The sequence below is a fragment of the Ctenopharyngodon idella genome, chromosome 24 (genome assembly GCF_019924925.1).
Source record: "Ctenopharyngodon idella isolate HZGC_01 chromosome 24, HZGC01, whole genome shotgun sequence".
In the NCBI taxonomy this organism is placed as follows: Eukaryota; Metazoa; Chordata; class Actinopteri; order Cypriniformes; family Xenocyprididae; genus Ctenopharyngodon; species Ctenopharyngodon idella.
The window spans coordinates 3,768,259-3,795,202 of record NC_067243.1 but is presented as its reverse complement, the minus strand read 5'-3'; the positions used below and the strand labels follow the sequence as shown (position 1 = coordinate 3,795,202).

At 37.6% G+C, this 26,944-nt stretch overlaps 2 protein-coding genes and 1 long non-coding RNA gene across 7 annotated transcripts in view; 2 read left to right on the top strand and 1 right to left on the bottom strand.

The window, feature by feature from the left end:
- The window catches only part of LOC127507818 (ubiquitin carboxyl-terminal hydrolase 47-like), a 150,682-nt gene that overhangs the window by 85,244 nt on the left and 38,494 nt on the right, over positions 1-26,944 (bottom strand). The window lies entirely within an intron of this gene.
- Positions 3,257-4,025, top strand: LOC127507831 (uncharacterized). Its single transcript, XR_007928464.1, has 2 exons — positions 3,257-3,462; positions 3,662-4,025. It is a non-coding gene; the product is annotated as an uncharacterized LOC127507831 (long non-coding RNA).
- On the top strand, positions 10,358-24,971 carry LOC127507824 (uncharacterized). Its single transcript, XM_051885275.1, has 11 exons — positions 10,358-10,668; positions 11,757-11,844; positions 12,332-12,428; positions 12,500-12,618; positions 12,728-12,795; positions 14,602-14,712; positions 15,108-15,191; positions 17,584-17,673; positions 23,556-23,687; positions 23,816-23,844; positions 23,955-24,971. Exons 2-11 carry the CDS (start codon positions 11,805-11,807, stop codon positions 23,992-23,994), a joined length of 810 nt encoding a protein of 269 aa, XP_051741235.1. The 5' UTR covers positions 10,358-10,668; positions 11,757-11,804; the 3' UTR covers positions 23,995-24,971.

Genomic DNA, 26,944 nt, shown 5'->3' with positions numbered 1-26,944 from the left:
CAAGACTGATATTTCCTCCTTTTTATGGATCTTTTATTCTAGATTTACAGATGCGATCTGTGTTTTATTGTATGAATATTATATCTTGAGTTCATTTCAAACAAACACTGATCCTTCAGAAATCCTGCTAAGATGCTGATTTGCTGCTCAAGAAACCTTTCTTCTTCTTATCATCACAGCTGAAAGCGGCTGTGCTGCTTCATGAAGTGTGGAAACCGCCATACAGCGTCTGTTTTCAGGATTCACTGACCAACACAACCATCTTTTACTGCAACATCATCAATGCTGAAAAATATCCACTTCTTTTCTTCTGGATTTAAATAGTCTGAGGCCAAACTTTCCTTCATGTAGATTGTTAGCTGGACAAAAAACTCATGAGCAAATGGGTAAGAGACTGAAAATGGTTTTGTCAAAAGTTTCCCCCATAATGAGCCCAACATAGAGGCCCAAACTGATAAAAAGCCAAAAGAACAAACAGCCCAGAAGAGACTGGAGCTGAAAGGAGGAAACATTATATTACCATACCGCAGGGAGGAAAACGAGAGAGATAGAGAGAGATCTGAGCGAGCGTCAGACAGACACTGATTCACCACAAGAGCTTTTCAAAGCTCCTGTACTCCAGTGCAGCTGTGATCAATGAGTCTTCCAGCGTTCTGATTGGTGGAGGAGGACGAGTGGGAGGAGCCTAGAGTAATCAGGCCATGAGTGAGTGAGCAGCTCCTTTACTGCATCTCTCTCTCTCTGAATGTCAGTTTTCAGCTTCAAGTCGGTCAAACGGGGAAGATTCAAAAGTATGATTGTTGGTCTTCATCTGTGTCACACTCCAGCTGTCACGAATGTGGCTCCCTCACCTCCTCCTCCGCACAACCGGAGGGAGCCATCACCCGAATATTGACTTTTCCCATTCGGACTACGTTTCCCATAGGCCCTCATTCCTGGGACTGATTGCGCACACACCTGCACCCCATCACGCTCACACTATTTAAGCCACACACACACACACACTCACCGCGAAGTCTTGATTTGCCCCGGTGATCATTTCTGAGCCTTTTCTTGTGGAATGTCTATTCTGTTGCCGTTGGACTGTTTATTTCGTTGTGATTCTCTGCTGCCTGCCCTGATCCTCGCCTGTGACTCGATACTGTTTGTCTGCCGCCTGCCTCGACCATTGCCTGCTCCTGTTTATGTCCTTGCCTTTGCCCCTGTCTGCCTTGGTGTTTATTCTAAATAAAGCTGCAAATGGATCCCCATTCTGCCGACCCTTCATTACACCAGCCTAAAACTATATGAACAGTTCTTTTGTAATGGCTCTGATGGTCAAATTTAATCAGCTTTCTCATGTACTGACCCACTTTTTTTCTGATTATCTATCTCTTAGTATTGTTTCCTCATAAAATGTATGGTACTTTATCTCCTTATTTCTCTGTTTGTCCCTTGTATTTTATGTCCTCTTCATATATATGTAAATGATTCTTAACAGTTCCTTTAGATATTTGACTCAACAAACAAATCTATGTAGAGTCAAGTATGTTTCTTGAATAAAAAAAAAAATCTGTGTTTGCCTCCAGCACATTCCACACACTTATTCATTCTTTATTTTTTCCCCCACTGATCTTCAATTATGTTTTATTAACAATTAAGTGTTTTTACATTGCTTATGTATATCTTTTTATTTCAAATAGTAAATATTATTTTGCACAAATGATCATATTAAAATTTTTGTTTGCCATTGTTTCTTGTCAACATATCCACAGATACTAATGAAGAACTCATAGAAAGTTGTTCTGGCATGTATGTACTATTCACCACTAGGAGTCTCTTGACCAACACAAAAGAACGTAGTTGTATTTATCTAACATAAATAATATTTGTAATGTTTCATTTTAGAGTTTCCCTGAAATTTGACAGTAGGGTGTCAAACACTTTAGGTTGAGGGCCGGATGGGAAAAAGTACTAGAAAAAGACTGTTTTTTAAAAAACAGGTATTTTTTACAGCAAAAATACTTGATTACATTTTTAAAATAGTGTGCAAATAATGGTGAATTCCTTTTTGTTTGTAAAAAAAAAAGAAAAAAAAAAAGGGCCAATTCTGATACTGGTTGTCTTTTTTTTCTTTTATGCAATTTTATTTATTGTTTATTTGTTCTATAACATGCCAAATTGGCCTTAAAAAATGTGTAGTGATCACAATCAAAACAAAGATGCAAAGATGCAAAACACATGAGTATGAGCAGTTGTTTTTTATTTAAATTAGATTGTAGGCCTATTATTTCAAGATTTACAGCTAAATCAGCATGACTTTGGCTTTGTGAAATTATGCTACATAAGACACACCTGTCCTGCACAAAACAAAAAGAGCAGACAGACTGAATGAGGTCACCAACATTTTGACCACAGGGTGTATTTATATTATGTTACTATGGAGGACGAAAACCTGCAAAAACAATAAATAAATGCATAGGCAAACGAATGAATGAATGAATAAATGATTCCAGAAAATTATACATAAAAAAAAAAAAAAAAAAAAATTATGTAAATCCACATATTCCGTGAATAAATAAATATATAAATAAATAAATAAATGCGCAAATAAATAAATAATTACATAAATAAATAAATGTGTAAATAAATACATACATCCACATATTCCTGAATAAATAAATATCCTTTAACATATTTTGTTTCCCCCAACATTAGTTTTTATTTAGGCCTATGTAATTATATAAATAATTAAATGTGCGAGGAGATAAATATTTATTTGCATATATATATATATATATATATATATATATAATTTATTTATGTATAATTTTGTGGACTTATTTATTTATTCATTTTTATATTTATTTATTTATTGCTTTTACAGGTTTCGTCCTCCAAATGTTACAGAACTATTGCAATAAAAATTAGGCTACAATTCATAAACGCAGAGTAGCCGTCAACATGTAAATGAAACGCGGTCATCCGATGTGCCGAGCCAGGACTGTTTGAACTATGCATGACAAATAATTCCTATAACACTACTAAAACCTTTGTAACTGCAATTAAACAATAGGCTAAATAAATCAAATATTCAATAGGCTATAGCTATCTGCTGAACATTTGGAATAATAATATGCTGAACACCCAAACAATAGCATGTGACAAACGAAACACTGCTTATCATGGTTTATTATGCTGTTGTTACGAAAATTGAATAAATAACTAAATAGGCCCAAATAATAATTGGGTTTAATTGTATTAAATTATATTGATATTCAAGTGTCTGTTCCATTCAGTATGTTGTCGATGTTTTTCTTTTGTCAGCCATAGATCGCATAAGGGTGATTTTTGGAACTGAACAACTGGATGATAAGAAAACGCTTAAGTATTATAATATCACACATGGATCTGTTCTTATCTTTGTGATGAGAACGGATGGTGGAAAAAAAGAAGGTGAAACTAGTGGTGAAGGAGCAGAAGGTATGATTTATGTTTTCAAATGCGTAATCCTGTTCAGATGTTAAATCACTGTTTTTTTTGTTTTTTTTTAAAGTATGTCTGATATTTTTTATCATTATGCAATTTGTGATTCTTGATATTTAGTTAATTTTACTTCTTGTGCATGTCAAAGAAATACCTTTTTTTAATTTTTTACTTATCTATAACTTGTCTCTCACAGGTGGAGGACTTCGCAGGACTGAATCCATGGAAAGACTTCACGTAAAAATGTAGTTATATGTTAGACTCTCTTGGCATTCAGAATTTATTGTTTCACATATTGCAAAAAACACTGATTTTTCCTAGAGGTTTGGTCAACTTGTCTCAGAATGTCTCAGACAATTTTCAAAGAGAGATTTGGCTTGCAAAATGAGTGATGAAAAACAGCAATATAGGAGCCCTTATGTTGTATTTTTGCACCAAAGTAGACTTTTTCCTACATTCAAACATGTTCATATGTTGTATTTTTAAAACTGCATAACAACAACATCAGTGCATCGCCCAAATAATTAAAGTGTTACATTAAATAAATAAATAAAAATGTTTGTGTGTGTTTGTGTGAGTATATATTCAAGGACATACACACTCATTTTTTTGTGTGTATGTTCTTTATGGGAATGCGCTTATGCACTTTAGCTTATTGGGTTCATATTCTGGTCGCGTCTGCTTGCTGGTATTGGCCCGGTTTCACAGACGGGGCTTAGATTGAGCCAGGATTAGGCCTTAGTTCAATTAGGGCATTTAAGCAGCTTTTATAAACTACCCTAGAAAAAACACATTACTGGTGATCATCTTGAGACAAAACAATGGCACATATTTTAAGATCTGTCAGTACAAGTTGAAATTTCTCTACACCTCCAGAAAACATAACTGTGCAGTAAAATGAAACTAAGCCTTTGCAATCTGATAAAAAAATAAACTTATGTAAACATTGCTGAATAAGATGTATAAATGCAGAGTAACTTTAAATAATAAGATATAAATGTATGTTTAAATAGTTTATTAATCATTTACTTGCACTTCTTAAATGATCTTATGAACCACTGACAACTCCTAAATAACTGGTTTGTAAATAATGCAATACTTAATTTAGAAATGATAAAATGATCATTAATAAAGTATGAAAATACAATTATTAAACACATTATAGATATGTTTATAAATTGAGAACAAAGCATTTAGAGCTTCATAACCTGCTTAGTAATGTCTATTAATGCTTTATAAATTATGAATTAATTATTTACTAATGCTTAACTAATGCTTCATAGTGTGCAGTTATTATAAACTGTTACTAATTCTTTTAATGACATTCAGTTCAAGATTAAATAAGACTGTCATAATCTCACAGTGAATGTAAACAACAATAACCTGCACCGCTAGAGATCTTTTAAAGTTAAAATGCCACTGCCCTGCCCTGTTTCACACATACATTCATTTCACACATGCTGTGTTTGCAGTGTGTTTGCGGTGCGTTTGCGGTGCGTTGCAGTATGTATGTGTTGCAGCAGCAGCAGCAGGATTGAGCTTTCACATGCTGTGTTTGCAGTACGCAACTGATCCGACTGATTTTATTTCAACTCAAATTTGTTACTGAACATGGCTTGTCAGCACTGCGATTCACTGTGCATAAGCTACACTCTTTCATATGTCAGTGTAAATGCATTTTTTTTGCAATTTTTATTCAATTCATCTTTATATTTATATAAAGTAATACTTTAGATTTATATATTACATTGCTCAATTAAGTTGCAAAACATTTAGGCCTAAATAAAGGCTATACGTTAAAATTAAAAACATTTTAAATTAAAACTTAAAATAGATTAAATCAGCCAAATCTCTTCTTTTCTTTCGCTTTAAAATCTTTATAGAGAAATCCTGCAGGTCATAAAGAACATTTGTTTTTCCACCTCTTCCAAGAGACGAGTGCTATCCATGTCTCCTTGATTATCTAAATGCGAGGGTTGTGTTTTTTACGTGCTTTACCCAAGGCAAAAAAAAAAAAAAAAAAAAATCAGAATAGGCTTTAAATTATATGCATCTATGGTGAAATGACTAGATTTCCACATCAATACATGTTTATTTTAATGCGCAGAAACTCATTTTCCACTGACACGGTTTTGTTGTCTCCTCCTCCAGAGCAGCAAATCATTTCCGAATTTGGATAAAACTTTTGTTTTCCAAGCTCTACAAGCTACATACATGCTTTAATACGTAGTCCCATCCGCTTTAAATGCGGGATTCACTCTCGAAATTGCGACGACTGACACGGTAATCATCATAGGCTATAGAAAAGGACGAGAAATACCCTCACTAATTTCAGAAGCTGCTGGGGGCGAGCATTTAAAGGTGAGCATTTTTAATCCCACCCCAAAACAGGCATGGTATAATAAAAAACCTATGGGGTATTTTGAGCTGAAACTTCACAGACACATGCTGGGGACACCAGAGACTTATATTACATCTTGTGAAATAGAGATTCTAGGGCACCTTTAAGTCCATATACGTTTAATTATATAAATAAAAATAAAAGAAATACAGATATTTGTATCTTTGTTTTTTGTACCAGGATTGTAAAGGAATAAGGATGGTGTTTATAGCAGGATAGTGTTTATTCATATATTAGTTAATGATTTGTAAGTGCATCATTGTGTCATGACTTTATTTGAGGAGGCACATCATACAAACCCGATTCCAAAAAAGTTGGGACACTGTACAAATTGTGAATAAAAAAGGAATGCAATAATTTACAAATCTCATAAACTTATATTTTATTCACAATAGAATATAGATAACATATCAAATGTTGAAAGTGAGACATTTTGAAATGTCATGCCAAATATTGGCTCATTTTGGATTTCATGAGAGCTACACATTCCAAAAAAGTTGGGACAGGTAGCAATAAGAGGCCGGAAAAGTTAAATGTACATATAAGGAACCGCTGGAGGACCAATTTGCAACTTATTAGGTCAATTGGCAACATGATTGGGTATAAAAAGAGCCTCTCAGAGTGACACTGTCTCTCAGAAGTCAAGATGGGCAGAGGATCACCAATTCCCCCAATGCTGCGGCGAAAAATAGTGGAGCAATATCAGAAAGGAGTTTCTCAGAGAAAAATTGCAAAGAGTTTGAAGTTATCATCATCTACAGTGCATAATATCATCCAAAGTTTCAGAGAATCTGGAACAATTTCTGTGCATAAGGGTCAAAGCCGGAAAACCATACTGGATGCCCGTGATCTTCGGGCCCTTAGACGGCACTGCATCACATACAGGAATGCTACTGTAATGAAAATCACAACATGGGCTCAGGAATACTTCCAGAAAATCCACCGTGCCATTCGCCGTTGCCGGCTAAAACTCTATAGGTCAAAAAAGAAGCCATATCTAAACATGATCCAGAAGCGCAGGCGTTTTCTCTGGGCCAAGGCTCATTTAAAATGGACTGTGGAAAAGTGGAAAACTGTTCTGTGGTCAGACGAATCAAAATTTGAAGTTCTTTTTGGAAAACTGGGATGCCATGTCATCCGGACTAAAGAGGACAAGGACGACCCAAGTTGTTATCAGCGCTCAGTTCAGAAGCCTGCATCTCTGATGGTATGGGGTTGCATGAGTGCGTGTGGCATGGGCAGCTTACACATCTGGAAAGGCACCATCAATGCTGAAAGGTATATCCAAGTTCTAGAACAACATATGCTCCCATCCAGACATGGTCTCTTTCACGGAAGACTTTGCATTTTCCAACATGACAATGCCAGACCACATACTGCATCAATTACAACATCATGGCTGCGTAGAAGAAGGATCCGGGTACTGAAATGGCCAGCCTGTAGTCCAGATCTTTCACCCATAGAAAACATTTGGCGCATCATAAAGAGGAAGATGCGACAAAGAAGACCTAAGACAGTTGAGCAACTAGAAGCCTGTATTAGACAAGAATGGGACAACATTCCTATTCCTAAACTTGAGCAACTTGTCTCCTCAGTCCCCAGACGTTTGCAGACTGTTATAAAAAGAAGAGGGGACGCCACACAGTGGTAAACATGGGCTTGTCCCAACTTTTTTGAGATGTGTTGATGCCGTGAAATTTAAAATCAACTTATTTTTCCTTAAAATGATACATTTTCTCAGTTTAAACATTTGATATGTCATCTATGTTGTATTCTGAATAAAATATTGAAATTTGAAACTTCCACATCATTGCATTCCTTTTTTATTCACAATTTGTACAGTGTCCCAACTTTTTGGAATCGGGTTTGTACTTAATTTATTATTAACTAACCATATAGTAGCATCAACTAATGGCTTGTTAATGCATAATTTTGTCATGACTTTACTTGAGGGGGCACATCATTCTAGTATTCATTCACACATCATACTAGTACAACTAATTGAAAACTTCACTTCCTCCTCTGCTGCGTTTACATGCGGTGTTCCACAGGGCTCTGTCTTAGGCCCTGTTTTGTTTTCCCTCTATCTCCTTCCATTAACCAATATTTTTCGCAAGCATCAGATTTCATATCACTGTTATGCAGATGATGTACAGCTTTATCTTCCAGTTAAGCCTGATGAAAATACATCTCCCCAGTCATTATTTGAGTGTTTGAGTGAAGTTAAAAGTTGGATGGAAGAAAACTTTCTTCAGTTAAATGATTCAAAGACTGAAGTGTTAGTTTTTGGACATCTGGATTCAGCCAATATCCTCTCAAAAACTTTGGGTCCTATAACTAATACTGTAGGTACCTATGCAAGAAATTTGGGAGTTATTTTTGACCCAGCACTTAAGTTTGACAAACAAATAAACTCAGTTGTCAAATCAGCATTTTTCCAGCTCAGGATGATTGCCAAAATTAAACCTTTTCTTTCATTCAGGGACTTAGAAACCATTATCCACGCATTCATTTCATCAAGACTGGATTACTGCAACTCACTCTATTTGGGGGTCACTCAATCGTGTTTGTCTCACCTGCAGCTGGTCCAAAATGCTGCGGCCAGATTTTTAACAGGGATAAGAAAGAGGGAACATATTTCGCCTGTTTTGGCTAGTTTGCACTGGCTCCCCATTGAGTATAGAATCCAGTTCAAGGTATTATTGTTTGTGTATAAGTCCCTGAATGGCTTGGCTCCAAACTACTTATCGGATTTTTTCTCCTACCATCAGACCAATAGGCCTTTAAGGTCAAACACACTGTTGCTGTCAGTACCCAAAACACGCTTAAAGTTTAAGGGGGATCGTGCATTTTCGGTGGCAGCGCCCCAGTTGTGGAATAACTTGCCTTTTAGCTTGAGATCAGCCCCTTCAGTACAGGTTTTTAAATCTTTACTTAAGACACATCTTTTTAAAAAGGCTTATGGACTGGAGTAACTACTGTATTCAGTTTTTTGTGTGAATTTAGTGTTGTATACTCTTTGTGATTGTTTTATTTTATTGCTAATAGCATACTTTTATTTCTCTGTGCAGCACTTTGGTCGACTCTGTCGTTATTAAATGTGCTATATAAATAAATTAAACTGAAACTGAAACTGAAACTAGTATTCAGCCCAGTAAAGTACAGTTGTGTGGTTTCAAATAGTCAGAGAATGGAGGCACAGTATCATCAAGTCCTGCGTCTGGATAGAGAGTGAACACTGAATCTGATCCCAGCAAACGTTCCCTGACCTTAGTGCATGTTCCTGTTTGGTTATTTTTTTGGGAACCGATTCCTCAGGAACTGTTGTAAGTCACAGTAGGTTTAGTTTAATGAACAAGAATATCACAAAACAGATTAAGACCTTTTAAGAAAAATTATTAGAGGATTTAGTATTTTATATGTTTGATAAGGAGGATCAGTGAAAATAATGACAAACTAATCCTGTGCCTTTCAGTAATGTTTACAACGAAGCTGCTGATGTCAGTTGTTGAAATTATGACAATAATAAATTGTTTAAATTGATTTCAAAGTCAGAATATTTCTTATTCCTTCTTATCGAGGCTGTTTGATTTAGTTTACCCTAAATGTGTATTAATTATCAAACATGTATTAACATGTAGTTAAGGCTGCTGTTTTCATGCATGAATCCTTATGACTCCTGTCATAGTTAATGATAGCTCTTTATTAGTTCATGATTAGTTCATATCTTCATTAATCATGAGTTCATGTTGAAGAAACTATTAATTCAGCTATTAGTACATGATTATTCATGTACTGTTATTGTAAAGTGTTACAGTATTGGATATTGCTTGTAATTAGGTAACTTATTTTAAGTGACAATAGTGTGTAATAATTATTTCATGTTTATATATATATATATATGTGTGTGTGTGTGTGTGTGTGTGTGTGTGTGTAACATATATGTAACGGTAGTGTTGAAGTGAAGTTAAATTAAACATGTTTTGAATATTAAAGGCATGCTGTTTTACTTGGACACTACAGCCCAAGAGCTCATGCACATTTTTTCTTTCTTCCTTGTTTTCTCGTGATCTCACCTTAATTTTCTTTAGCCCTAAGTCATTCAACATTTTCTTCAACATGACGTGGAGAACAAGTTTCATGTATAGTTTATCTATTTAGGCAAATAAGAGGTTGCAGAAAGTATTACCAGTAAAAAAGGCGATGTATAAATGATAGTTTCTTTAATTTGTTACAACAAATTAAGCAGTTATAACAGATATATGCATTTCTGATGCTCAGGAGGAGAACAGCAAATTCTAAAGCAGGGTTTGTCAGCTCTGGTCCTCAAGATCCTCTTTCCTGCAGAGTTTATCTCCAGCCCTAATCAGTTGAGAACCCCTGGTTTAGACTTTGATGTTAGTGCACCTGTCACTCATATCTGTATCACTTCATCTGTGATGAAGTTCACGAGCGTGACTACAGGAAGCAGAAAGTGTTCGACTGCACGGCTCTGTTTCAGCTCAGGGGAGGATGATCTCGCGGTTAGGTGCAGTAGAGACAAACACACACACTGTGTGATCTGAAAGTGAAGGTAAAACAGACCGAGGAGAGAAAATAATGGAAACAGACATTTTCCCCACTCTTGAATATACTGAATGATACAATCGATAATCTTGATGTGGCTTAACAGACGGTAACACCATTTGTAGTTCTGATTTAAGTCTTCTCATTTTCCTACTATATTTTAAAAGAAATAGACGTCAAACACAAGCTTTCTGGTTCTACATCAGCTGACGAGGAAACACTGAAGAGGACAACAGGTAAGAGAACAGATATGAATATGAAATAAACTTATTTAAGAGAGAATTACATACTGGATCAAAGATTCCTCACATTAACACATCTGTCAGGATCAATTAGTAAAAATTTGTAGAAAAATTTGTAAAATGTAAAAAAAATTAAAATTTGTATTTTAAAAGTTGCTAACTCAACATCATTTGCCCATGCTAACCTGAGTGTACAGCTTCTGTCTGACTTTGAGCAAGACTGAACAGAGAATTGCAAACTTTTAAACTTTAAACTTCTGTCATAGTTAGTTGCAGCACTTAAAGTCCTCTGTGGTGAAAATCAAGTTTTTAATGTTGTTTATGTCTATGTGGTGTTTTTATAATGCTTTAAGACAAACCATATGCAAATTCTAAGTCCAAACCAATGCACGTGGATTCAGACAGTTTTGCAAAGGCATTTTACCAATTCATAATTTAGAACACAATTTAAGCGTCAAAAAAAATGTGAGCAGTTCAGTTACACAGCTGTTAAACTGAATATATTTGAAGAGAAGCAAGCTTTTTTCTGAAATATCCACAGCACAAACAACAAATTGCTCACCACTCACAACAGTAGACTCTCCGAGCTGGCATGAGTAAGTAAAAAAAATAAAAAATAAACATGGAGGTGCACAGTAGAGTGCTGGAATATCAACCAACTAAACAAATGAGAATGGACAAAGAACAACTCAAACAAAGGATACGTTTACATGACAATAATGAACTAAAAAACATAAGCCGGGTGCACACTGTGCGATTTTGGCCACAATTTGGTCGTCTAAGACAAATTTTGAGAATCCTAAAAGATTCCTATAATCCTGGGCTAAAGTCTGTAGTCTTTGATCGCTAGTTTGACATGTTCACCGACAGCCGATTAATGACTGTTGCGACAAAATTCTGGCAGTGTCAGAAGATTTGGCACACAGTCCTGCAGCGTGACTTCTCCTACGACAAACGTCAAATTGTCTTGTCAGAGAGGAGGACAGAAGATGTAAAGATGTTCAGTAGTCATTACTGACACTGTCATTTAGTCAGAAACAGTGTTTGGGTTTGATCAAGTTCCTCTAAAAAACATATTTCAGAGACTGAAGACAAAAGAACCCAGAGAGGATCATTTCCAGAGTCTCTCAATGAACACAGAGAAGACGGACTCAACAGACATGAGCAGAAGTAAGAAATGAACAATTCATCTGATCTGATCATCCATAAAGCTTGTGTGAATCATTATTTGAAAACTCTTTCTCCGTCCCTGAATCCCTGTGGAGATGTAAAGCTCCTGCTACAGTAAAGCATTGATGCTCACGTTACTGTCTGTGTTTCTCACAATGATCTGCTTTGTTTTCAGGGAGAAACAGTTCGATCTTCAATCAAACATTTATATTTGGGTTGTTTTCTGAAGATGGACATTATTAACACAAAATGATAGATGACTCACATTTCATCTCATTGCTGTTAAAGCTGATGAATATTGATTGACTTGTGTCCAGATCTACTCATTTTTAAGCTAGTCAACATTTGCTTGGAGTTAGTCAGTTTCTGATCTCGATGGATACTCGATGGCTCTGTATGTTGTAAGATCTGCTGGATGTGTTTCTGAAGTTTCTGTGGTCAGCTGGATTGACGTCAGTCAGTGTTAATAATGTGTTTCTCATTTAAGGATACTGTGGGCTGGAGAATCCAGACTCCACCTCCTACTTGAATGCAGTTCTTCAGACACTCTTCATGACGAAGGAGTTCAGACAACATGTCGAGAGGTAAAGAAACGTCTTTCACTTCCTGCAGTGGAAACAACAGCTGATCAATAAACACTCAATGTCTTCTGTAGAGTTTCATCTGATGATAACTTCATTAAAGAGCTGAAGAAATTGTTCAATGAATTGGAAACACAAGAGAAAAATGCAGTTTCAGCAGCTGGGGTCACCAGAAGCCTCGGCATTACAGACGGTTGGTCTCTTTTATTGCTGTTTCCAGCATTCAGTCAATATTCTTGTTTATAAAAGTTATTCAGTATCAGTGTTTGATTGTTATGTGCTTCTCTCCATCAAACCCAAAGTTTATAAAGAACAAGATGCAGCAGAACATCTACATTCGATCCTTAAAAAGACTCCTGGATCCTCTGAGGTAACTAGTTTCTTCTGGATTATTCTGTCCTCTTTTGTCTCAGTGTTCAGTGACTTTCATAAGGAGCATCAATCATCTCACAGCAGTTCAGCTCTGGAAGTGTTTCTCCAGAGAAAGTTCAGACACATTATTGGCTCTTATTTGGTTTTGATCTCCTGATTCATTGTCTGCACAAACTTACTTCACATGGATCCTTGACCAGTGCTTGAATTGATTTACAATCATTCAGTAAGGACTTCAGTAAATCATTCAGTAAAGTAGACTGAAGTCTGGTTGTAATGTCTCTTCACAGAGCTTACACAGATACAGATGGGAGCATTGAAAGCAGGCATCTATCAGTGGATATATTAGGGATCTGCTGATAGACGCCTGCTTTCAAACGCTTCCATGTGTATCTGTGTAAGCCAAGTGTACCACACAAGTCCTGAAAAGTGAAGCCAAAGCGTCTCGATCGCCCCCAGGTGGTTGGTCCCAGTATAGGTCATAAACCCCGCCCTCTCCAAGTAATTTAATGGGATGCGAGACAAACTGAACAATTCAATTACACTTCAAATATGTAGTTTTTATCACACTGATGTAAGTTCAAATGTTCATAAAAAAAAAAAAAAAAAAAAAAGTTTTAGTTACTTATTTGATGCAATAAAAACGGGGGTTTGACATCATGATTGACAGTTAGGGCTTAAAAATGAAAAAAAATTTAATCTGTATAATAATAATATTAATAATACGCACAGCATTTTCTTTATTCAAAAATGAAGAGTCTTGTATCTTAGCCATTACAATGATCTTTTATAACAGTTAGTTTTAAGTCTTACTGTTAAATTCAGGCGATTCAGGCTATATAAACTTCAAGCCAAAATGAATAAAAAAAACAATTAAAAAAATAAAGTTAACAAATAACATTATTGACCATTATTTTTTAATCAAACTGGTTTCGGAACGTTAATAATACAGAAGGAACGCTGGAACAGAAACGTTAAAATACTGAGAGAAGCTCAATGGGTCTCATTTATCAATCTAGCGTAGAAATAAGAGCAGATATGAGTGCAGAAATCATCTTACAACAGGGTTCTTGTATCCATTCCGACGTCACCAGTAAGTTTGTCACTGATTGGTAAAATCTCCTTAACCTCCTCTTTATTTTGACCATTATTTGCTCCACAGAATCACAACCTGTTCTTCCAGTGTTTCATTATCGGACTCACACTTGGACTGATATGGTACAATCAATCCCACTGTTACTGTCTTTACAGTGTGTACAATCATTAGGAAGCCTCCAGAGCTGAAGTCCAGTTGTGGTAATGGGCGCTTTGTTTCAGACACACTGTAAGCAGTAGATCAATCACAACAGACTGGGCCATCTGACCAATCAGAGCAGAGCAGGCACATGGAAAGAGGGGTTTAGAGAGAAATCATTGAAAAATGTGGTGATGTGCAATGTATATAATGAGATGTATATAATAATGTATATAATTTTTCAGCTTTGATGCATGTAAACCTGTTTAAGGACACTTCCGAAACAAAATTAGGAACTTCTTGCATAATGAGCAACAGTTGTTTGTTGAGTTTGTTACCCTCTAAATAGAATATTAATATATTATAGAATTAAATATATTTTATACTGAAAGACTAACTACCACCCCTCAACCACTTGTTGTCATGTGACACAATTAAAGGTTTATGAGCAGTTTAATGTGATGGAGGATAAACTGCAGAGAATGATTATTTTAACATGATTAAAGAATGATTAAAGCATGTATATATCTGTGAATCATCATTAAATCTGTTTTATTGACACCTTTGCAGCTTTTTAAGGTCTCAACGACCAAAAGAGCATGCGTGTCATGCAGAGACAAACAAGAACGCTTGGAACCTTTTCTCTCATTGCCAGTCTCTTTTAAACACTCTCAGGATGTGGTAAGCAGATCTTTGCTCATCTGAATTACTCTCTAAGAATGTTTAATTTCACTCAGTAGGGCTGATTCACTAATGTTTACTGTCAGTTGTTCATACTTTAGTCTGACAGATTCGTCACTCTCATGATGAAGCTAAATTTAGATTCATTATTCTAAATATTTGGTCAAATGTTTGTTAAAGTGAACCTTTAATTCAAAAACATAAAAATAGCTTTTTTATTTAGTTAATTTGAGCTTCTTCTCTAAACAACATGTATCTTTGCTCCATTGCTCATTGAAACATGCGTCAGTGGGACTCTGTTGAATATATGTCTATATTTTAAGTGTATTAATGTACAAGCTTGAATGATCAGTGCAACTGTGCAATCTTATTTTGAAATATTTCTTTCCATTTAGGAAGATGCTTTAGAGGCACATATTCTTCAAATGTGTGAAAAGTATCAGCTGCGTTGTCGTAACTGTCAGAAAACAACAGTCTGGGCAAGTATCTTTTCTATCAGGTAATATCTGTTTTAATGTGAAATATAGTGTGGATTGATTTACATTTAAGTAAATCAGTTTAAAATGATTCTGTTAATAATAAAACTGCAGTACATAAACTCTTCCATACTTTAAATAAAAAGAAAATACACAATAGCATTTTCTAAGATGAAATTGTAACGAGGCGGGACTCAAGGTAAGATCCATCTGCAGGCTTTTATTAAACAGAGTTCGTAGTAAGACAGGCAGGGGTCAAACAATGGCAAACAGGTATGGCAGAGAGCAGGCAGAATCGTGGTCAGGATACAGGCAATGGGTCAGGGCTGGCAGATAACAATCACAAAGCCAGGAAACAAACAGTCCAAAGGGCAGCCAGCAGAGTATCGTACGTGCCCTGGAGACCTACTGGCAGGTGAGGGTGGATGTACAGACAGTAGGGAGGTCTCCAGGGCAGGTCAGGAGCCTCAGGCAGCCACGGCGGGTCGGGAGCCGTGGGCGGCCATGCCAAGTAAGAAGCTGGCTTGTGGTGGGCTGGAACTGGTTCATCGAAGGCCGGAGTGGGCTCGTGGGCTGACTCGGGCTCTGGTGCGGAGTCTGGAGCTAACTCGGGCTCTGGTGCGGAGTCTGGAGCTGGCTTGAGGGCAAGGAGCTTGGGTGGCACAAGAATGGCCTCTGGGGCGGCCTCCAGGCCTACAGCGAACTCTGGGGCAGACTCACGGGCTGGAACGGGTTCTGGGAGATCTGATGAGGCGAGACGAGGCTCTGGGAGATCTGATGAGGCGAGACGAGGCTCTGGGAGATCTGATGAGGCGAGACGAGGCTCTGATGAGGCGAGACGAGGCTCTGATGAGGCGAGACGAGGCTCTGATGAGGCGAGACGAGGCTCTGATGAGGCGAGACGAGGCTCTGGGAGATCTGATGAGGCGAGACGAGGCTAGGCTCTGGAAGATTTGATGAGACGAGACTCTGAAGCTGATTCATGGGCTGGGGCCAATGTGTGCGCAACCCACACACACCAAATGGCTGTGGCCATAATGGTCAGCACTGTAGTGTCTGAGGGCTCAGGCGTGGCAGCCATCTTGTCCGTAGACACTGGCAGGGTGGCCCTCTTGTCCGTAGCAATCGGCGGAGGCTTTGGAATTCCAGCTGCTCGTGCTGAAATCAGCGGTGGATCGTCCACATTGGACAATAATCCTCTCCGCTCTCGGACGGATCCAGAGACTTGACTTTGCTCAGGAAGATCAACTGGGACTTGACTTTGCTCAGGAAGATCAGCGGAGACATGGACTGGTGTTGTTGTGATGGTGGCCGCCATTTGAGTGTCCTTTGGTGCGGCGGCCATTACGTGATTAAGGGAGGTGTCGCATTTCTCCGTGACACCCACAGTAAATAGAGAACCAACAGACAACAAAGCATAATCCAGAAAGCAACTAAGTGATGAACGCGGTCCCTCTTGTCTAAGTTTGTTCTGAAGAGGTTGCTTAACGCCATCACAAAAAAAGTCTATCAGTGCACAGACAGGCAGATCTGAATAATACGCAATGTCTAAATAATCCTTGATATAATCCTCCAACGATCTTGGGCCCTGCTTCAGCCATAACAGCAATAATGCAACGTTCCTACCAGACCAGTGTTCTCCAGAAAAGCTGCTTGATCCTTGTGTTGGCGAGGTCTTCTGTAACGAGGCGGGACTCAAGGTAAGATCCATCTGCAGGCTTTTATTAAACAGAGTTTGTAGTAAGACAGGCAGGGGTCAAACAGTGGCAAACAGGTATGGCAGAGAGCAGGCAGAATCGTGGTCAGGATACAGGCAATGGGTCAGAGCTGGCAGATAACAATCACAAATCCAGGAAACAAACAGGCCAAAGGGCAGCCAGCAGAGTATCGTAGACAGGAACAAACAGGATCAGAAACAGGCAGACAAACATGGTAAATAACGCTTAGAATTGCTACAGAGTAAACAAGACCTCACAAAGTGTGTGTGGATGTGAGTGGCTTAAATAGTCCGGGTAATGAGCTGCAGCTGGGTGTGGTGATTATTGATTGGTGAAGCGAGTGCAGGTGATAGGCAGGGAGGATTGTGGGAAATGAAGTCCAGGAATGACCGGAACTGTGACAGAAATACTGAAAAGTTGGGTCATTCATTTAATAATAATGCAAATACTCTTTTCTCTTTTGATTGTTCATAGAATCCTCATGTGGTTGTAACATATACTTTGTTTGGATATTAAACTAGTTAGTAATAATTTGTTGTTGATTTGTATCTAATTGTTCAATGCTGTATTTGCTTCATGAATACTTTGTGAAGAAAGAAAGCACAACTCATTCATGCTGGGTTGTTTTCATGTTAAATTCTTGCAGTGTATTATGAACTAAATTATTTTCTCAACAGAAAAGTGAGATGATCACCTTTCCAAAACTACTGATTATTCAGTTGAGGAGGTCTGGTGACCAGGAAGTGCTCATTCGTCCTCAGATTAAGGTACTGAAATAATTTGTGCCTCAGCCCTACAAAGTTTAGCTCCAGCCTCAATGAAACACATTGATCCAGCTAATCAAGTCCTTCGGTCTTATTTGAAAATGACGGGTCTGTGTGTTGGAGCAGGGCTGGAACTAAACTCAGTAGGGCTGTGACCCTCCAGGAGTCTGACACTGATTTAGGTATCAATATGTCTTATTGACCCTTCTGAGTTAACTCATTAGCGGGTTAGTAGAGTACTCAATGACCCGAGCTGCACGTGTCCAGTAAGGGAATCATCCTCACTGTGAAGTGCTGGGGAGGCTCCAGGAACAGATGAACACACCTGCACTGCAGTGCCGGCGAATTACAGTTACACCCCATAATAGACCAGAATGATCAATGAAGACCAGGAGTCAAAGTTGAAGATCAGTCAGGTGACAGACAATACTGAAGACAGAGTTCTCCACACTTACAAAGACTGTAGGAAACGAGTAAGAGATCCAGCCTCAAACTAACGTAGAATACAGAAACACTAGTACTTACAGTTGAATAATTAAATAATCAGTTAATTGTGTAAGGAACCCCCCATCGGCCCAAAAACAGAATCCGACGGCCTGGGCGAAGGTGTAATGCGTCTATGTCTTTTCAGCGCCCATGTGAAGTTCAACTTAATTGTTCTGTGAAGTTCAATTTAATTGTTAGAATTTAGTTTCAGGTTTACTTTAGCTGCTCGTTTAATCTGACTCCAGTTTCAAATGATTATTACTCTTAGATTGTGTTTCCAATTAGAAATTAATCATTGGTTATGTATTCATTTAGATCTTTGATTATTCTGATTACCTTATATTTTCAATATTACATTTGTTCACTGCGTCCCGGCATCGCTTAGAAAAGTCACTTCGGCCGACAGTGCTCTTCTCGGGCACAAACTAGTCAGTTCTGACCTCAGAGGATGCAGGGTAAATATCTATCTTTAAGTTGTTCGTGCTCTGCTTACTCGTAACAAAAAGCATAGTTTTTATATATTTACGAAAACTGCAACTTACTTGTCCTATTTCTTTGAGATCTTCTCTCTAAATGAGTTTTTTAGCTTTATTGCAGGGTACTTGATCTCAGCTGTTGTCTTCGCAGGAAAATCAAGTTCTTTACACAAATGAGGTCATTTAAAGGTGCAGTATGTAAGAATTGTCCGCTAGAGGTCGCTAGAGGTCTATTCAAAACAAAGGCGTAGCTTGATGATGCCAAGTTTTAGCGTGGAATCTTGGGACATGTGGTCCACCTCAACGGACGGTGCAAAAGAATCGGGATAGGGCTCGTGAAGAAATCATGTTCATGGATGCGATTATTAGCTTTACTGTAGTATGAAGCAGAGCAGGAGCGAGTGTTGTGAAGCTGAATGAGGAGCTGGAGCGATTGTGCAACACACGCCTCACGAGCAGCGGGACTTTTATTATGACACAGTCACTGGCGCTGCTTCTGCTTTTCTGGTCATGAGTATGAGGTAACGCAGCTCTGTTTATCATATTAGATACATTTGAGAGTGTTGAAAATGATGTTATAACGTTACTCTGTGCGTTCGCTCGGCGGCTGCTGTGAGACACTGTTACACACTGCAGTAAGATAGATCGATTTAAGAATATCATATTAAATGCTGGATGGCTTGTGTTGATAAATGGCATACAATTAATTTTAAAACGTATTGTATGATGGAGAAAATGCTGTATTACTGTTATGCATGGTAAAAAAAAAAAAAAAAAATCAACTAGATTTAGCCTAAACAATAAGACTAAACATGTTAAGTTATAACAATTAGTTTTCTGTCTATAAATACATCAACAGTTGTTCTATTAAAACATGTAAATTTAAAAAAAACGGAAACCGAGGGTATGACGCAAATGACAGGTGACTCCTCACACGTCCCGGAGCCTTGGATAAAATTGAAATTTTGACATGATTTACAAATAGTTGGAAACATTTGGGATATTGTAAGTACTCGAGTGAACAAAATATATAACACTGGCCTAGTGGTTTCTGGATATCATCTGAGCCACTGTTGAATTCTCCTGGAGAATATTGCTTTGGCAAATATATCCATATTTGACTCAAACATGGGTTGAAACAACCCAGCATTTTGTAGAGCGTGAAAACTACATCCACACAGAGCACTGACAAACTTCACATGATGTATAGTTTAACATAGTGACCAATGTTGCTATAACCCCTAAAAAGAATTACATATGTATATGTGTTAGTGGATACATGTAATGTTTTATTGACCTTCATGACCTTAGACACAGCTGTCTTTACATGTCTCGAACAGCTATCATAAGAGCAGAATAATAAGAGTTCAAACTTTGTTCTCTTTCTACAAAATATGACTCCTGGTTAATGTACTTGTATGAGCAATTTAGGGCCCGTCCACACGGAGATGTGTTTAGGTGTATATGCATAAATTTTGTATCATATAGGTGTTTCATCCAGACGGATCCGGCTTTTTCAGAATGTGAATACGCTAATTTTTGAAACCAGGTCTCAGAGTGGATAAATCTGAAAGTGACATCCTTGCGTTTTCGTGTGTACAGCCAATCCGTATATTTTGTGAAACGATGATGTCATCAACCCACGTGTCGACCCTAGTCAGACATCGCTACGTCACGTAACAACAACAGCGGACTAAAGCTCACAAGGTTTATGCACATGCTCCAAGTCTTATTTTCCATTTCTAGTGAATCTCTGTGGCAGAATTACAGCACCACATACTGATCTGGCATGTATACTACATTGTTTTGAGTCGGTTTCATATGTACACAGATATTTCTTGAGGGAAGAAAAAATAAATAAATAAATAAAAATAATTCGGATAGGGAAAGCTCTGGCTTTGTGTGGATGTAGCCTTAATTACAAAACAAGTACATATTTATTATCAGGAAGTCAGGCTAAATGAGTAAACTTATTACATTCTGGACATGGGTCAGAATCTCATATACGAAATACAGACATTGACGTGTCAGTTGTGGCTTAAATCATGCGCACGACACAGGAGAATATAACAAACAGTCTGTAATATATCCAAAAGGGGACATGCATAGATCACATGGAGTAATATAGTACACAACCACATAAACTAAAGTGAGACTGAACACAGAACAAAAGGAACAAAGATCTTAAACACAGAGAGAGATTCTTAACTAGAACAGAAACAGGTGTGAGATTAATCAGAAACCATGGAAATAATAATGACGACAGGCCTGTTGTATGAAGCTATAACAAACTCAGTTTCAATTTGATTTGACAAATCCATATAAATAAGCTCGGTATATAAATATAAGTTTGGTATAAACGTTCTTTTTTGTGATTAACTCTGAAGCGCATGAACCGGAAAGTGTAACACGTGCGGCAAACAGCCAATCACACGGAAGATGGAGCGTGTCCGTTTGATTCACTTCTCGCAAGAGCCATGCAATTCACTTCTCTTCTGAAGATAAAAAGATCGTTATGAAAAATATCATGAAATTAAATGTTTTTACAAAGCAGGAAGAAACTTTGAGAAGGCAACTGAAAGAAAATATCTGACTAAATAAATGCATGTCAATCAAACTAATAGGGTTAGGATTAGAATTTATTTATTTTAATTTTTTTAGAAAGGGTTATAATTTACATAGTTTCACAAAGAGCTCAAAAGAATATATGTAATCTTAACCTGTTTTAAAGCTGGAGATCCAGACACATAATCTAAAATACAGGCAACAAGTCAATATCCAGGCTGGCAATCCAAACAAGTAAGGAAATACAGGCAATAAATCCAAAAACCAAGAGACATGAACCAGGAATAATGCTCAGAGATGCCGTAGTTACACTAGACATGCAAGACTTGAATGAACCAGGTTTATATAGGCAGACACTAACAAGCAAATGAACAACAGCTGAATGTAATCATGGCTGATTAGTGAATCAGTGGATTGTGGGAAATGGAGTCTATGATAGTGAGGACATCAAGGGCACTCCTGTGGCCTGTTGCACAGAGCCGATTTCAGTAACTGCTGGAGTGGATTTACAATCCTTCTTACTGTATTATATAATGAATTGGAAATCATAAAGTTACGAGTCTGTTTACTTCGGAGTGACAACAATCATGGCCACCATATTGAAGGGTCGTTCCAAAACGAAGTGCTCAAAACTGGCCACTTCAAAGGGCCCTTCGGAATGAAGGATTATGAAGGGTACAACTGATGGACACTTCGGGCCCCCGCAATCCTTTGCTCAGGGAAGTTCTGGGTACAGGAGGTTTGGAGTTCGATTTTAACTATAAATGTATGTATAGTATTTTTCTATACTACTGTAATATTTATACGAGTTAGATTTGGTACATTATTATAGTCAAAACGACATTGTACTTCAACAACAATACTTAACAGCTCCCTTTATCAGTCCATTCAAATGTTTCAAATACATAGTCAAAATATACATTATATTTAACGTAAATAAATAAACTAACGTTAAACAATGCGTGTTTTTGGGGGGGTTGACCAGCGTACAAAATGTGAGGCAAAGGCGCTTCCTTGATTGTTTCATTAAGATGACGCTGAAGTGCTTTCCAGAACAAGAGTTTTTTTGAGCCCTACACCCTTCATCCCTTCGAAGCTCTCACTCCGGAGGGTAAACCCTTTGAAGGGATTAGGGCATAGGGATCAGCCCTTCTGAATGGAACACAGTGAGGGTTAATCTTCAGAAGAGAAGTAAATTGCGCTGCTCTCTTGTGAGAAATGAATCAAACGGACGCTCTCCATTCTCCGTGTGATTGGCTGTTTGCCGCACGTGTCACACTTTCAGGTTCACGCGCTTAAAGGCAGGAACACACCAAGCCGACGGTCGGCCGTCAGGCAGTTTTTGTTTGTCAGCCGACTAAGTTTTCTCAGTGTGTTCCTCACTGTCGGCTGAAGTTGGTCCCCTTCGGCTTTTTTTCGGCCGATTCGACATGTTGAATCAGCGTCAGAGCTCCTCGGTCTGTCGGGCCATCTGATCATTCTGATTGGCTGTTCAGCTACTGCCACCTGCTGGTACGGAAAGGCATTTCATCTTACGCAGGCGCAGAACGGACGTGCTACTTGGCTGTCGGCTGTTGGTTTGGTGTGTCAGGCCAACTTTGGATCCAGATGCTGCTGACGTGACCCAACCCCGCAGTCTGCTTTCATCGCCACTAGTTCGTCAGCATCGGCTTGGTGTGTTCCTGCCTTAAGAGTTAATCAAAAAATCTGGATTAAACCTGAGTTGACACAGAAAGTTTATACCGAGCATTGTGCAACATCTGATCCTGAATTAAACCAGCTTGGATTTATCTGGATTTGTCAACTCTAAACCTACTCTGAATCTCAGAGTTTGTTCAACTAGGTTCATGCAACAGGCCACAGCTGGTGATGCTGACTTTATTGCATCAGATACAGGTCACTTTACTCACAGCTGATTGGTCCAGTTTGGGTTTGTGATCTCTAACCCAGAATAAATCCTGCTCCAGAGCAGATTAGCCGTGTAGCGCAAGTTACCATATCAATGAAACCCGCTAAAACCAATCCACCTTCATGAGCCTGAAAAACAGAGTTTGCTCAAATGAATCTTGAACTTACTTGTGTAGAAACTGAAACCATCTTCGTGCAACAGGCCACAGGAACACAGTAACACAATGAAAGTAAACAGACTCATAGCATTATGATTTCCAATTCATTATATAATCCAGTAAGAGGGATTGTAAATCCACTCCAGCAGTTACTGAGAACTGTCTGATTGACTGACTAAAAAAACTGTAATGAGTTTAGTTATGAAGAAGACAATATAAAACTAGTGTAATATTACATTAGATTTGACACAGTGGCGTTATTATTGACTGGGTTCCTCCTGTTATATTGCAGGTTTCCTCTCACACGTATGAACTCTATGCCATAGTAAACCATGAGGACACATATTGTAGTGGATACTATTATGCAGACATCAAATGTGAAGATGAAATCTGGCGTCGATTTGATGATTGCAGTGTCTCAGAGGTATTTATACATTTCTATGTGTAAGTTATGCACAGGCTTTGTTGTGTCACTGAAGAATTAGTGTATGTAATCTTTGAAAATGTGTTTTCATACAATTACTCATATCTCATGTCATTTTTTCCTCAAAGACTCCCAGTGACGAGCGCCCCACACTCAGGTATCAGTGTTATTTTTGATCAGCAGCTTCTGTGACTTTGTTCATGACAGATATTATTGTCTTAGTGAGTTCATATCTGAACAGATCTTAAAGTGTCTGTTTCTTCACAGGAGTTCAGAAGCCCATCTACTCGTGTTCAGACAAGTATAATCAGCATGCAGCATTCAATAAATCCAGTAATACATGACTTCAGATTCACAAGAAAACACATTTATAAATCAGCCTAGAAATCTTGTTCACTGGCAAATATACATTGCAGAAAAGTACCAAATCAAAACTCATTTCATATTTGATGACCTTTACACAGTTATTGAACTGAACTGAATCAACATTGAACTGAATTGATCTGAATAATAACTCTATTGTCTTCTGTAGAGCTGATCTACAGCTGAATCTGAATTATTCTCATATTTGATGAAGTTTGATTCAGTTATTTTCCTCTTTATTCCTGTGAAGTTGATTTAAAACAATCTGTAACATGAAACATATTCATGCATTTATTCATCTTTCATGTTAATCATTTAATGATTTATGGCTTATGATTTTTCAACATTATCTTTGATTTCATATACTCATGTACTCCTACTCCATATATTAATCCTCATCATATTTTCAAGTATTTACTCTTTATTGTACTCATGGTTATGGTTATTCTTTCATCTTTAAGAGAATGTATTGTGCTGTATTCAGTTGTTCTTCAAGTGTTTCAGTGTTCAGGTCATGTCGACACGTTTGTGGTTAGATATTGGACGCCTGCCATGTACTGCAGAAGTGATGATCATTTTGAACTTGATGTATCTTTGCATCAAAATATGTCTGTTTCCATCTCTGCAGACATGAGATAATGCAAGATCTGCTTCTGCTTCTTCTCTTCTACCTCTCATTTCATTCTGCAAATATCTTCCTTCTTCTGTTCTCCCTTTCTCTATATTCTGATCTTCACTCTTCATCTGTTCCATACAATACCCTGGATTCTATTATAAACTATTATTTACTTCAGTCATTTCTTTGTGTCTATAATGTGTACTTTATTATTCCTTATTCAGATTTGATCTCTGACATAATCATTGCTGGACTGTCTGGATATATAAACAAATAAAACATAAATAAAAGTGAATTGAGTACCAGGGGCAGTTCTTATTGATGTTCTCATAAATCCAGAGTCAGAGTTTGCAAGGCTGTTTATCGTCATGAACAGTGTTCAACATTAGGTGGCTGTTCGGAAAAAAGCAGGAGTATGAAAGTGTTGTGACCTAAAACTGCTTCACTGTATAGCAATCCTGTCACCATAAACTGGCCTGTCAATCATTCTGTCTCAGTTTACACCCCTCTCTAATACCCATTTATTTTATTTATTTATTTATTACATTTCTTCATATATATATTTATTCATTATTTTGGCAGCTTTGGAATTCCGTAGAAAATATGAATCATACTTAATCATACTAAGTAATCATACTTGAAAATGCAGAAAGACATTACATAGTTCAGTGAATAGGCCTAATGTTGCTGATTACAGTGTGAATATTGAGAATTATAGTAAATTACTGAACCTGGTCATATAAAATGAATTAATGAAATTAAATGTATTCATATTACCAGCCTGGAGGAACACTTTCATATAAATGAACTCGTATAATCTGAAGTCACATGATCATCTGTGTGTTTTCTTGAAACAGCTCCATCTGCTGGTCATTCATGAGTTTATCACGACAGTTATTGAGGGCTGATATATATTTTATCATGTTGTTACATTATCACAGATTATTTCAGTTCAGGATAATTAATTAATGTATACAAGAATTCATGGCAAAAGGCACGACTCAGTGCTCACTTAATTTATCTGAATCTACTGCAATGGTTTTTGGTTGAAACTGACCATATACCCTTCGCTAACGGTCTTGTGGAAGGGCCCTTCGTGAAGGGATTCAGTTGTTCACTTTCGTTTGGAACAAACCTACAAATGGCGTCCCCTTCTTGAAGTGCCCTTCAAGGGTGCAGAAATGCAGTTCGAAATTTGCCCTATGAATGCGATCTGGACATCATCCGCCATGTTGACATTATCATGTGATCTACAACATTATCACGTGACCTGTGACTTTATCACAAGTGCAACAAAGTGACAATTCATCCATCTGTAAATATCTTGATATTGATTTGGACATGTACCAAAGATGCTCTTAGGACTAAACCAAACCAAGCGATCTAGTTTTTTATAAATTTAACGTGTTTAGTTTGTTGATCAATTATGTTGTGGCCAGGGGTGTAGCACCGATTCCTGGGCCCCATGCAAAGACAGTGTGCGGGGGCCCTTATTATTATAGTATTATATTTTTATTTTATGTCACACTTTTGTGAAATAACAGTGTACAATTACACACAGAGCACTCGCTGATAGAAAAACAGTTGTTCTATATATCATGTAACACTTTTGCTATAAATAGAGCACCCCACCCTTACAGAAAAAACACATGAACTTCACATGTGCAAAAACAAGTGGCCACATATGAAATTCATGTGTTTTTTCTGTAAGGGCAGTAATATTAGACATGAAAATGACAGTTTTGTGTTTTATTAACAGACATTGTGCCTTGTATTCCAAAACATTACAATCTTTCTAAACTATTTAGCATTGTAGGTACCTCTACAAGCATGATGAACATGGGATTTAGGGCTGTGCAATGAATCGTATATTCGATTTCGATTTTGGCTTCCAACGATTATGAAAACAAGATAATCGAGGTAAAACGATCACTGTACCGCTGCTGTATTCCGTTCAGCACACCTTCCTTTCCTTCACAGTGGTGCGCTTTAATTCCTCCCTAACCCAAACTTACGAGGCTGAGTCCAGCTTCTTATTCGCAGCTTCTTATTGACGCTATCCGGTCCACCTTAAAAGACGCGACGCTTCCGCGTTTGTAGCTTCTTATTCACGCTCAATTTAGGGACAGTGCGGTTTTTGTATTTTTCGCGCTTTTTTAAGGTATTGTGTTGCTTTTTGTGTCTATTTTCAGAATTAAAGGAAAATAAACTATTTTTAAATGCAAATAACACTGATATATCAGCGAAAATAGGCTGCAAAAATATAAAGGCACATAAA

Excerpts from the sequence above, each read along its gene's own strand:
- LOC127507824 (XM_051885275.1), top strand. The coding sequence starts at position 11,805 with ATGAACACAGAGAAGACGGACTCAACAGACATGAGCAGAA. Across the intron at positions 15,192-17,583 it reads GTCAGAAAACAACAGTCTGG|AAAAGTGAGATGATCACCTT; the intron begins GCAAGTATCTTT and ends TTTTCTCAACAG. Across the intron at positions 23,688-23,815 it reads ATGATTGCAGTGTCTCAGAG|ACTCCCAGTGACGAGCGCCC; the intron begins GTATTTATACAT and ends TTTTCCTCAAAG.